Source organism: Mauremys mutica, chromosome 10 (assembly GCF_020497125.1).
Source record: "Mauremys mutica isolate MM-2020 ecotype Southern chromosome 10, ASM2049712v1, whole genome shotgun sequence".
NCBI classification, from domain to species: Eukaryota; Metazoa; Chordata; order Testudines; family Geoemydidae; genus Mauremys; species Mauremys mutica.
In genome coordinates, this window is record NC_059081.1 from 44,000,567 (window position 1) to 44,014,581 (window position 14,015).

Here is a 14,015-nt window from a genome sequence, read left to right on the forward strand (position 1 = left end):
GCTTTTTTTAAGTGATGATGAACTTAAACAACTATTGTGTGAATATACCTAACTTTCAAGGAACTTTTTAAGTTATGAAAGATTTATGGAACACTGCCCTTCTCCCCCTTCATCTCTGCTCCCCCTGGGAAACTGATTGTGTAGTCAATCCAAACATTGCAACAATAAATTTATTTGGCAAAAAAAACATAAGGCAGCCTAATGCTCCCCTCTCTGCAAACGCACACTTTGAAAACAGGTACATCAAAGAAATCCAAAAAAGTACATCAGTGGTATGAGTCAAGAAAGTGGAAGAGATGACACAGGACACCTAAAAGTGCAAGCTGACTTTTTGACATGCTGTTTTTAAAAAGGATCAGATGGGAGAAAGGATACATGCTCTGGAAATGTGAGACTTTACTTTCCTGTACGTACATGAATGGTATGCATCTGGATTAGTTTTTGCAGGGTGAAATGCTAGCCAAATTATGCATAGAGTTTACTTTTTTAATCTGATTTCCTATTCTTAATAAATCTTGTTTTATTACAATCCCTGTGGTTTTAGACTGTTTGGGAATTTCGTATCTACCACTTCTAATGAAATGAAAATCTTCAACCGCTGAGAAGTAATAGTGAAGGCATCTAGAGTCCACACTGCTCAACATCCTCAATTCAAAGGGCATAGACCATCCTCTCCCATTATGGGTGTCAAGAGATCTTCAATGAAACAAAGAAAACACCTACCAACCATGAACAACAACAGAATTAATATGGACGTCCTTGTTAATGTTTTGTCCTCTGTCTTGTGCACATAACAGTTTGCTATTGTGCACTGCTGACTTTTCCTGTTTTTTAAAAAAATAAAGAAATCAGTCATTGAGGGTGAGATTGTAATACCCTCCTAGCTCGCTCCAGGAGTGTTCCACTGATGTCAGTGGAGCTACTCCTAAAGAAAGGCACTACTCAGTGAGTAAGGGTACCATAATGTGACCCTTAAGAAGAATGATACAGACTTTGTAAAAATGTGGTTTTACCAACTTTGAGTATGTAACAAACAGAGTATTCGCATTTGGGAAGATAAATCATAACAACCAATTTGTATCAGATTTTTAAAAGATGGTTTTTATTAAGCACAATCAGCTTTTAATACATATCAATACAAATAGGAAAACAGCTGTTTAATGAATCTGTTTAATGAATCTGATATATCAAAGATTTGATGGGCAGGTTGCATATTGGCACAACAGAAATGGTCATTTTTAAAGTATTACAAATTAAAATTATAGGGTCACCACTGTCTACACAAACAGGTAGCTTACCTACAGCCTAAAAATACTACATCACTGGGGGGTAAAGAGAGCTACTGTTTCATATGTGGAATTTCTACATTCTGATTAGCACCATTCAAAGCTTATGTCAGCTGTTTAACTAAGAAGCAACTGACAGGTCAGGGTAAAGCTTTACAGCAATTTTTCAGTGCAAGGTTTACAGTTCTTTTTGATAAGATACTTGGAATCTATGGTTTCATAGCATGTTAAATAATTATGGCTTGGCAGATGTACAGTGTTACGATGTTGAGGAGCAATGTTTACTTTGAAAAAGATGAGGCTTTTATAATGGCTATGAAATGCATTATGTCAAATGCTGTAATATTCAGACGACATGCTGGGTTACAAACTGAAGTCTTATTATGAGCTGGTAGATAAGGGTCCAGTCTATTAGCTCTCTGGGGTAGTGGCTTCTGGTTGTCTCAGCTGCTGCTTTTTCAGGCTAAGTAGCTTCATCTTCTCTCTAATGTGTTCTGCTGTAGAAGCCATGTCACTTGGGCTCCCAAAGTACTGCTCAGTACTAAAAAACAAACACCCACCAACAAAGAAAGGTAAAACAGCATTAGAATTCTCATGCGAATACAAAAACTCCTGAAAACTTCCAACAGCATAGAAATATAGGTTCTTTTCTGCTTGTAATTTTAAACGCCAACTTCAGTGGGCTTAAGAGCAGACCCTAAATTGTAATTTTGCTATGACTGATCAGAAAATAAACTCAGGACAGCATGAATAGAGAGACTGAGCTATCCTCTCATTCACCAAAGCAGTCCCTTCAGAACAGCTATGAAGCATGTCAGCAGGTCAACGTAAGTTTGCTTTGCCACTCCCTGTGCTACATTTGTTCTGTTCTGTAGCTGCAGGATGCCCAATCTGGCACTTCTGAGTACCAAATTCATTTTTCCAAAAATGTGTAATTGTTATTGGCTTTTTTAATGTCCGAATAGTCAGCAATATTACAACACAGTAACAAGGTTATTTTTACTGCAGTAACACCCAAAATGTGCTGTACAAATTCATAATACATCAACAACTTTCACAAATACATGACACATCTCCTTATAGCTGCAAGAAAAGAAAAAACTGTCCATTTAATTAATTTAGATTATGCTAAAAGAATATGAAGTTTTTCTTATGTAAATACTACTTCTCTGATTGACAAAGTCATTGTCTAACTAATGGGGTTTTGATTTCATCATATAGCAACAGATACAAGTGATCAATGACATTGCAGCACCATTACCGGTTGTCCTGGGACTGCTGTTACCTTCCCTAACCATGAAAGCTAAGCACTTGTAGGAAAAAATAGACAGTACTTACAAGCTAGGAAATAGAGGAGAGGTTAGAGTGAAATTGGTTAAAGAAAGGGATGGCACACTCAATCATACAGGGACACTGTCAACTTGAAATCTAATGAACTTTAAAAAAATGAGTTAAAAGTGGTTTCAGGTAGTACACTTGCCCATGTCTATCTGTCAATTCTTGTGGTTTTTCAACCATAGTCCCTTGCGCTCTCTCTCAAAAAAAAATGTTTTTTTTCCTCCCCTCTTGCCATGGAAAAGACCTATAGAAGAAATACTTTACTGACAACTACACCAGGAAGAGTGAAGCTGACTATACAAAAACTGTCAAATGCACCAAGTAAGCTGAAAAAATTGAGAAAAATATTTGTTCCTCTCATCTCTTTCAACCTCAGCAACCAGTGGTGTTGCAGGTAAGAAGAGAAGATAAAAACTGTTCAGACAAATTGTATGATTTTTAAGTTGACAAAATGTCCCTTACAGTAATTTATCCAGAAAAGTGCAAAGCACAACAAAAAACCTGACTGTCCTTAAAAAGAGGTGACATTTCAGAGAAGGGACTATTAAAAAAAATACTAACACCACTATAACCACGCAAAACTACATGTGAGGCATTAGAGATGGACCCAGTTTATCAGAAAAACACCATTTCCATGTAAGAAAGATATCCCATCCCGGAAATGGACGAAGTCTCTTTAACAAGATACAAATCACACGGCAATTGCTCTAACCAAAGGGTAAGATTGCTTCTCAGGAACAGAAATCAGAGCAGTTCTTCAAAAAGCATGCCTGTCTACTCTATAATGTATATATGGAAGAGCACACAGCAGTTGTGCAGACCCATTCTAAGTAAGCACTGGATTTGGCCTAAGACATGTTTAAAAAAGAATTTATTGGTGAATTTTAAGTGTTTCTGAAAGATAGACAGTGAGCTCACTGGGAAGAGCCAGGCCCTACATAAGCAAGAACCAAGCATGCTTTTCTGTATTTCTATTGCAGCAGTGTTTAATTGGAGCTGCACCTGAAGACAATTTGAAAACTTCTGTTAGTGCAGAATGTGGCTACCTGCTTACTCAGCAACACTTCTCAGAGGGAGAACATCTCACTCAAGCTCCAAAGCCTGTAGTTCAAAGTATGAGTGCCTTGTATGCAATCCTAGTCACTACGGATGAAGTGAATGGAAATAAATAATACAGCTGAAAGCAATGGGCAGACTATTTCTATTGCTGATTTTTTTTCCCATTGGCTAGCTATGGAGTGGAACCACCCCCTTTTCTACTCCAGGGAAAAAAATTCTGATAGCAGTTCATTACATTGGCATTTAAGCACATAAGAACAGCCATCCTGGATCATACCAGTCCATCTAGCCAGTATCCTGTCTTCTGACGGTGGCTGATGCCAGATACTTCAGAGGGAATGAACAAACCAGGGCAATTTTGAGTGATCCATCAGCTGTCATCCAGTCCCAGCTTTTGGCAGTTGGAAGTTTAGGGACACCCAGAACATGGCATTGTGTCCCTGACCATCTTGGCTAATAGCCATTGATGGACCTATCCTCCAAGAACATTCTTTTTTGAACCCAGTTATACTTTTGGTGGTCACAAACATCATCCCATGGCAATGACTTTCGTAGGTTGACTGTGCATTGTGTGAAGGAGTACTTTCTTTTGTTTGTTTTAAACCTCCTGCCTATTAATTTCATTGGGTGACGGCCTCGGAGGGCTACCAGTGCACCTAACCAAGATGGGGCCTGGGGACGACCCCAAGGCCTTTCTCGTGACTTTCGAGCAGGTTGCAACTGCTGTCCAATGGCCCATTATCTTAGCCCCTTACTTAACAGGCCCAGTGCAATCTGCATATCGCAACCTCGATCTGCAAGAGGCGCTGGACTACTCTAAGGTCAAGGCAGCCATCCGGGACCAAATGGGCATCAACCCCGAGACTTACCGCCAGAGACTCCGCTGAGAGTGGTATGCACTGGGGGCCCGACCACGAGCCGTGACGCAGCGAATCCAGGACCTCTGCTGGAGGTGGCTAGAACCAGAACACCGCACGAGTGTTCAAATAGCGGAGACCGTGGCCCTAGAGCAGTTACAGACCCTTCCTACCGGGGGGAAGGAGTGGGTGCAGCGGCACTGCCCAAAGACCCTCGCTGAAGCGACCTCCATAATGGAGGATTACCTGGCAGCAGAGGGAGAGGGGAAGACTGGCTCCAAATTGGGAAACTCAGGTGAACGGAACCCAACCCCGGCATGGGGGGCGCGCAAGGTGGAGGGGGGGAGACCCCATTTGTATGCCCAGTCATCGGGGACCCCACCAACCTGCAGTGCAAGGGACCCAACCAGGGCGAACCTTGTGCAGAGCCAAGAGGACCTGTCGGGAAGGCAGTGCGCCCCCCAGATAACCCCACCCAGAGAAGGAAAGTGGACCGGTGTTACGAGTGTGGACAGATAGGGCATTTCTGGAGGGAGTGCCCATATATGGATTGTAATTATAGGCAGGTTTGGGCTGCTGGTCAACGTGCCCGGAAGTGGGAGCCTGGTAAGATCGTTGTACCAGTGAGAGTGGACGGGACATCTACCATGGCCTTGGTGGACTCAGGATGTAACCAGACAGATATCCAGCTGGTAGAGCCCACCGGGACCCCCATATGCCTGCAGTGAATCCATAGGGACGTGAAGTCCTACTCCACCATCAGGGTGCAGTTCGAAGCTGCTCAACAAGGAGGGTGCTGTCTTCGGGGCCACCCCAACTAGTTAGCTTACCCAGTGATTCTGAGCTCCTGAGAGAGTGGGGTACCTGGCCTGCGAGGAAAGGGTGGGGCACGGGCCGAAAGGCCTGGATTACTAGGCCAACCAGTGTCCGACGGCCACCTGTATGGGCCCTCGGAGAATCCCGAGATAGCTGAAGGAGGCCGAGCCCCTACCGTGGCCCCGACAAGAGAGGGCCAGAGATGGCTGGATGTCAATGCTGATTTTCTCGAAGAACAAAGGGGGGGACACCACCCTCAGCTAGGCCTGGGAGCAGGCAACGGGCTCCCTGGAGGAGGAAGACCCACTCTGACACTGGCAGCAAAGCCCCCGCTTTGAGATCCATAACGACCTACTCTATCAGGTGGTCCAGGAACCACAAGCGAAAGACGACCTGCACCAACTATTGGTCCTGCGGCGGTTCCGGCGGAACTTACTCCACTTGGCTCACTCAGTACCTTGGGCCGGACATCTGGGGAGGGAGAAAACGCTGCAACGGGTGGTCAGGTTCTTCTGGCCAGGCATCCATCAAAAGGTGCGGGATTACTGCGCCTCTTGTCCTGAGTGCCAGAAGGCCTGCCAGAAGGCCAGCCCGAAATGGGGACCGAAAGCCCCACTTTTGCCCTTGCCGGTGATTGGAACGTCCTTTGAGCAGATTAACCTAGACTTGGTGGGGCCCTTGGAAAAGAGCAGCTCGGGCCACAAGTACATCCTGGTCGTCCTTGAGCATGCAACGTGGTACCCAGAGGCGGTACTGTTGGGGACCGCCACGGCCCTGGTCATCGCCAATGAGCTCCTGCAGATTTTTGCCCGTGTGGGTCTGCCACAAGAGATACTGACAGACCAAGGGACTAACATGACATCTAGGTTAATGGCAGAGCTATGCCATCTGTTGAATATTCATGCTCAGTCTACCACCCTCAGATGGACGGGTTGGCAGAGAGATTTAACGGCACCCTGAAAGCCATGCTGAGAAAGTTTGTGGAAGACGACCCTCAGCACTGCGATAAGCTGCTCCCAGCGCTCCTCTTCACCGTGCGACAGGTGCCACAGGCTTCCACGGGATTTTCCCCCTTCAAACTCCTCTATGGGAGGAAATGCCGGGGGATCCTAGATCTCATGAAAGAAACGTGGTCAGAACAGGAGACCTGGGTCAGAGGATCCCTTCAATATATCCTTCACCTATAGGAGCAGCTCCGAGAGTTGGGAGCCTTAGCACAAGAGAACCTGGTGACGGCCCAACGTAGTCAAAAGGCTCAGTACAATAAAGGGACGAAGATGAGAAGTTTTGAGCCTGGGGACCACGTCCTCTTGCTGCTACCTTCCTCCGAATCTTAGCTGTTAGCAAAATGGCAGGGCCCCTTCGAGGTGACCAGGCAAATAGGGCCTGTTGACTACCAAGTTCAGACGTCGGGGCGAAGGAAGGCCACTCAGGTCTACCATGTGAACCTCCTCAAGGGCTGGAGACACCGGGAAGGCCTGATGATCACCCTGTACCCTCCAGAACCCGAGTTGGGGCCATTGGATGGCAAACTGGTGGAACCAGAGGCAGCAGCCATAGGCCAGGAGCTCGACCCAGTACAGCAGGAACAGGTACGGCAGCTGATATAAGCCTTCCCCACTGTCTTGTCAGCTCATCCAGGGAAGACCACGTTGACCAGTCATCATATTGTCACCATCCCCAGCCACAAAGTGAGGGAGAACCACTGCTTGCTTCTCAGGAAGATGTGGGAGACGGCGCAGAAAGAGCTAAAGATGATGTTGGCCCTGGGGGTGGTCAAAGAGTCAAGAAGCGAATGGCGGAGCCCAATAGTACTAGTTCCCAAGCCGGCTGGAACAGTCAGGTTCTGTATTGATTTCTGTAAGGTGAGTGTGGTCTCTCGTTTTGATGCCTATCCCATGCCCCGGGTGGATGAGCTGCTGGAATGACTAGGTAAGGCAGAATTTGTCTCCACCCTAGACCTGACCAAGGGATACTGGCAGATCCCTTTGATGGCTTTCCCAACACCATTCGGCCTCTACCAATTTACAATGATGCCTTTTGGGTTACATGGGGCCGCGGCTACCTTCCAGCAGCTCATGAATCAAGTGCTGAGCCCCCACAGTTCGTACGCCACAGCATACATCGACATCATCATCATTTACAGTGCCAACTGGGAGGAACATCTCCAGCACGAGTTCTGGGATAGGCAGGCCTTACCGCAAACCCAGCCAAATGTCAGTTGGGCCAAAGAGAAGTGACCTACCTGGGCTATACGGTGGGCCGAGGGAAACTCCACCCTTTGGTAGATAAGGTGGAAGCCTTGAGGAACTATCCCACACCCATGACAAAAAGGCAAGTATGGCAGTCTTAGAACTGGCCGGATACTACCAATGATTTGTATCCAACTTTGCCACGCTAGCCGCCTCCCTGACAGACCTGACAAGAAGCTCCTAGCCATGGAAGGTCCAGTGGTCAGAAGACTGTGAAAAGGCTTTCTGCGTCCTGCAGGAACAGTTGAACTGGGAGCCAATACTGATACAGCTCGACTTCACAAAGTCCTTTATCCTCTAGACTGACACCTCAGAGGTAGGACTGAGAGCTGTGCTATCGTAAGAGGTGTGGGTCAAAGAGCACCCCGTCTTGTACCTAAGCCGCAAGCTGTTCCCCCAAGAAACCCAGTATTCCACCATAGAGCGGGAGGCCCTTGTGATAAAATGGGTGGTCGAGGCACTGAAGTACTACCTATTAGGGAACCCCTGCTCCTTGGTGACTGATCATGCACCCCTCAGATGGATTAATAGCATGATGAATCATGTGGTGGTACCTGTCCCCTCAACCCTACTTCTTCCACATGTTACACTGGCCGGGGAAGGCCCATGGGAATGCAGACTTCTTTTCCTGAGTCGGGGAAGAGGAGGGGGAGGAAATAGTTAAGGGTCAGCTGGCCCCGCTGGCTGTTTTAAGGGGAAAGGTGCATGACGGGGCAGAACGGCCCTGCACTGGTACCGCAGGGGTTAACCCTTCCTTCCTGGCAGAGGAAGCCATGCCCCGGAAGCTCTGCTGGGCATGCTCCAACTGGAGAACAGGTATAAAAGCCTGCAGAGCTGCTCAGTCTGGGCTGACCGCTGGAGGGGAAGGAGACATGCTGCCAGCTCCCGAGGAGGGACAGCCTGCGCACCAGATCCGGAGGCCAGCCAAGCCTGGACCCACCCTGATACCCAGACGGAGGACGTCACAGGAGGGGAATAGACTGGAGGACCCCCCCCCGAAGTGGAGAACCTGGCGTCTCTGGTAGGAAGTGACCCAGGGGAACTTTAGAGGTGAACGGCATTAGAGCCGCACAGACACCCAGCGTGTTGCGGGCGGATCCCTCCCCCCCCAAGTGGGTGGCAAGGGACCACATCTCACCCCTGCCACAAAGGGGCAGTGCAGTGGCAGGCTCGCCACAGATATCTATTCATGATGATTCTAAGTTGTCTTTCTTGAGTAATAACAGCTAATTGAAACCCCATAATTTTTATCTGTAGTTGCAATTACTTTGCATTATGTGCATTACTTTGCACTTTTACGCTGAATTTCATCTGCCATTTTGTTGCCCAGTTACCCAGTTCATTGAGATCCCTTTGTAACACTGTAACCAGCTTTGGATACAAAATTACTCAAAACAGTTGTATCATCTGCAAATTTTGCCACCTCACTGTACACTCTGCTTTTCAGATAGTTTATAAATATGAACAATTTCAACACTAAATGTTCTAATCACCTCTGCATATCATACCACTGCCAAACTGTAACAAAAGCATATTGAGAAAGTATTACAATAACATGTTTCATACCCATCAGGATAAACTACAGGCACTGTTAATCTGTCCAACAGTGATTTCCCAACTGCTTCAATTTCATCAAATTGCTCCATTTCATTAACGGCTTCTGGCTGTTCTGGAAATTCTTGCAAAATCTGTAACAAACAATATGAAAAAGTAAAATAAAAGAGAGAGACTGGACAGTATCAAGCTTCTGCAGACATTAACCAGCATAGTTAATGCATCTTCATGTACACATTTATATAAAACCAATCTGTAACAATCAAAGTACACTCAGAAAATCTAAAACAAATGATTAACCCACGTTCACAAGATAGTCTGGGTTGCTGCACTATGTGCCAACACATTTTATATTACTGCTAAGTAGCTCCAAATACATAAACAAATAAATAAATAAAATAAAACCACAACTCACCCCCAGGTATTCCAACAACTAATTCAAATGCATACAAAAATAACCCCGTATCAGCCAACAAGCTAAGTAGCGATTTGAAATACAAGCACATGAATAATAAAAGCCACTCAAATTATTCCTGAGAACTCCAACCAGTTTTTCAGACACTACACACTAGTGCAAAGGTCAACAAGTGTGAAAGGGTTAAAACAGGGGTAGGCAACCTATGGCACGTGTGCCAAAAGCGGCACATGAGCTGATTTTCAGTGGCACTCTCACTGCCTGGGTCCTGGCCACCTGTCTGGGGGGCTCTGCATTTTAATTTAATTTTAAATGAAGCTTCTTAAACATTTTGAAAACCTTATTTACTTTACATACAATAGTTTAGTTATATATTATAGACTTATAGAGAGAGACCTTCTAAAAATGTTACAATGTATTACCGGAACGCGAAACCTTAAATTAGAGTGAATAAATGAAGACTCAGCACACCACTTCTGAAAGGTTGCTGACCCAAAAGATAGGACCATACAAATTGCTACACTGGATCTGGACCTAGTGTCAGTACTTCACTATATTTTCATCTAAATCTAAAGTCATCCTTTTCCTCTTCTGGTAAAGTTTGAGCAAAAGTGGTGCTTGTAAAAGGTCTGCCACAGACTGGCAATGTTGAAGTGCTGATTTATCAATTGAATTGGTAAAGAGTATGGGCAGTAGCTGTGCAAGGTTCTTCACACTGTCCCACCAATGTATCACAACATAGTTGTAGGAAGACTATCTGCCTTTATGGGTGAGAAACTAATTCTCTCTGCATATCCATTCACTTCTTTCTACTTAGGCTGCCTACAAATGTGTCAGTTAATTATTTCCAATTATGAAAGAGTTTTTGTGATATGGACAAGTCTACATTAAGAGCTGGACTGAGACAGTCACTTCATTTACCAGCTCTTACCATTTATCATCAGATTTGAATAGCTTTCAGACACTACTGACCTAGATTTGCCCTGAATTGATAGCATAGCCACAAGACTTGGTAGCCTATTATCAATTTCCTGAGCCTCCCAATACCCTTAAATCCAAAATGATTTCTAACTAAGAAAAAAAATTGGAAGTCAGGAATATATGGATTAACTCTACAACAGGACTATGCTTCAATATCAATTTGAATTTATGCATTCACTGTGTCCTATATTGACTATCATATACCATGGTGATGTGTGCATTGGAGATAAATAGACTAAGATCCTTGCCATAAATTCTTTTTCTAAAAACAGTTGTATAAAAGCAATAATGTACATTCATGCATCTGCAGTATGGTACAGTACCAACAACCCATATTCCCCAAATCATCATAACCTGTATGTTCTGAAGAATTAATTTGCCTTTTCCTTAAATCATAAACTAACATTTTCTGGAACTTATGCGTTTGAGTGCCCCCAACTAGTCCTGCAGTAGCTAATGCAAGGGCAGTTCTTCCTCACAACATTATGACAGGCTACACGTGCTCTTCACTGTGATCACAACTAATACCCCAAAGGGGACAGTAGTGGGACACTTACTTTTATGATAAAGAATTTATAATAATATATGGAGATATACCTATCTCATAGAACTGGAAGGGACCCTGAAAGGTCATTGAGTCCAGCCCCCTGCCTTCACTAGCAGGACCAAGTACTGATTTTGCCCCAGATCCCTAGGTGGACCCCTCAGGGACTGAACTCACAACCCTGGGTTTAGCAGGCCAATGCTCAAACCACTGAGTACTCCTAACAATAACTCCCCTGCCCCTCCGAAAAGTCAGCATCAGAGCCAGGAAGTGAGCCAAGTTGCTCTGGCTCCTAGTCCAGTGCCTTAGCCACAAAGACTGTCCTTTCTCTCTTAGGTATTACTGTTGATTATACAGCCCTCTTGGGTCAATATGTTTGAATTTTAAGTAATTTAAAGCTAAGTGACTATGATAATCAAATGGAAGAGACAATGATTTACGTTAATGACAGTTTTATGGGATTTATTTTACATTTCAAAGAGCTGAACTATAAAATATATTTTTAATATAGAAAATGCTATTTAATTTTGTTTAAAAAAATGTAGAAAGCAAAATAAGCAGAATTCGATTGTAGTCCAATAAATACACAGCAGGATTTAATTTACATGTTTATTTTTCATTTTACTTCAACTAAAATAGAACTAGTTTTTCTTCCTAAAAAAAAACAACTCACCTTTTCAGCATTTGAATGAAATGCAATAGCCATTTCCAACCTGTGTACTCTCTCTTCAGAAGTTATTGTAAACTGTTTCCATACTCTGTTTAGTCTCGGAAGTGTGTCTCCCGAGGACCTAGAAGTGCATCGCAGAGACTGGCACAGTACAACTGTAGCCTGTAGTAACTGTCTTCCATAATCATAAGTACTCTGCAAAGAAAAAAGAGTACATGTAAAATTCAGCTTCAGAATAGACAATATGTAACAATACAGACAAACCGGCAAGAGATGAATTCTCTTAGATGTAATTCCACAAAGCATGCTTGCACTGATCTAGTCCAGTAAAATACATCATCATCTACAAATTATATGTGAATAATAATTAGTTCATTAAGTAGATGGCTATATTTCTGTGTTGTTTTTTGTTTGTTTGTTTGTTTTCGTAATGCCTATCAGGAGTCTCTGCATCAATGTGAGAGTTGCTTTTGAGATACAATGTAGTTCCTCGATCTCCAGTTACTTATATCCTGGAAACAGACATGAAACCCACATCTCTCGCACTGTAATGCATATCTGTACCAATATGCCAGATGGCTGGCCCATATTTTTGCTACATTAGTTGCAATCACTTCAGAATCCATTAGGAAAACCATCTCAGACATCTCCCATTTTTATCAACACCAAACTTCTTTTATGCGCTGCATTTCCTGTTTCCATCAGAACCTATGAAGGTCATAAGACTGCAAGCACCAATATGGGTACTGCAGCTTTAAAAGCTTTCTAAATCTAATCACTGATTTTGATTATCAGTATTTCCCTATGCAAGCATGGATGCAAAGTATGAAAACAGTTAACAGTGGAAACTCTACTACTGTCCCCCAAATTTACACCAAGTACAGCTAAAAGCTGCCTGTACCCATGCAAAAAGTGAGTTTCTAGAATGAAGATAATCCACCACTCACCTGTGCAACATCAAAAAACTTTCGATGCTTTTCCAACAAAACTTTGGTTTCTTGAGAATCATCTCCCAATCTGATGTGGGTCTTAAGCAGAGCATCCAGCAGTTCACTTAACCATTCTACTGCCTTAAAAAGAGAAGTAAATTAAAAGAATAAAAACTGGCTTTAAAGCTGATTAAAAAGAAAATCATCAAGTACACCAAGCCGAAATTAAATCTGAAATGTCACTTTCCATTTAAAAAATCAGAAAAGGTCTCAACTAAATCAGTATTCCCCCACTTCTAATCTGTTATTTTTATTCATTGCTATAACCTTTTACTCTTTGTGAATACTATGAAGTAATTAAAAACAAAATAAAAGACTAAATTTAAAAGAATCAAAAGAGATGTACTTTAAAATTGAAAAAAGCATTTGTTAGCATAATATTTGCAGAAGTGATTTGATGGTTCCTGTATGGGTCTTGTATTAAAATGAATGATTTTATTATTACATTTTTAAAAAAGAGAGTTGTAATTCATGCATTTTAAATTTAGATTAAGATAAAACCTGACATATGATTACATAAATCACATAACAGTCAAATTTCATAATCAAGACTGCCAATTAAATTAGATTTATCATAGAGAAAAGTTTGCATTTAGTACCAAGACGCAGCCTGAGTGAAGAGCTATCCGGTAGCCATGTTATATAAGCCCTCAATATCTGGAAGCACCATGCCATCACAAAAGCACAATCATGTTTATTCAATACACATTTAAGGAATATTTCACACTGTTCAACCAACAAACATGTCTGAACATAGCAGAACTGTGAAGTTCTATAGCCAGCCCTTACCTGAGCAGCATCTTCTTCACATTTAAATAACTGTACCATCTGAAGCATCTTTAGCCGTCGCACATCCACCATGTCCTCACACCTGAGGAAACCCAAACATTTAGGAATAACTGAAATAACATCACAGAAAGAGTAACCATTCAGCACACTAAATATACCCTGGGAACGAGAGCTATGGTATCTCAATTTATGCATTTTTAAACCTATATCATCAAGAAGTCAGTTTTCATGAAAAAGGTAATTACGCATTATTGCGCCACTAGCGTGGTCCACATTTTACTGGATTTTGCAATGCATTCCAAAGAAACATGCAGTAAATGCAGCTGAGCACTAAAAAACACTGATTTGTCAACAGCCATCGCCTTCAAGACATCTTGATGAATAAAACTGGAGAATGTCTAAAATTCATCTGCATTTCCCCACTCCATCATTTTTAGCCAACTACTATTTAAAAGGTTAGAAGAT

At 43.1% G+C, this 14,015-nt stretch overlaps 1 protein-coding gene across 5 annotated transcripts in view; it reads right to left on the minus strand.

Annotated features, from left to right (window-relative positions):
- Positions 1-1,087: 1,087 nt before the first annotated feature.
- Positions 1,088-14,015, minus strand: part of SESTD1 (SEC14 and spectrin domain containing 1) — a 97,844-nt gene continuing 84,916 nt past the window's right edge. For all 5 annotated transcript variants that reach the window (XM_044978364.1, XM_044978363.1, XM_044978361.1 and 2 more), the window contains 5 exons: positions 13,551-13,632; positions 12,720-12,842; positions 11,776-11,967; positions 9,175-9,296; positions 1,088-1,827 (listed from right to left, as the gene is read on the minus strand). In XM_044978364.1, coding sequence (XP_044834299.1) covers positions 1,698-1,827; positions 9,175-9,296; positions 11,776-11,967; positions 12,720-12,842; positions 13,551-13,632 — 649 coding nt within the window. In that variant the 3' untranslated portion in view covers positions 1,088-1,697. The remainder of the gene's footprint in view (positions 1,828-9,174; positions 9,297-11,775; positions 11,968-12,719; positions 12,843-13,550; positions 13,633-14,015) is intronic.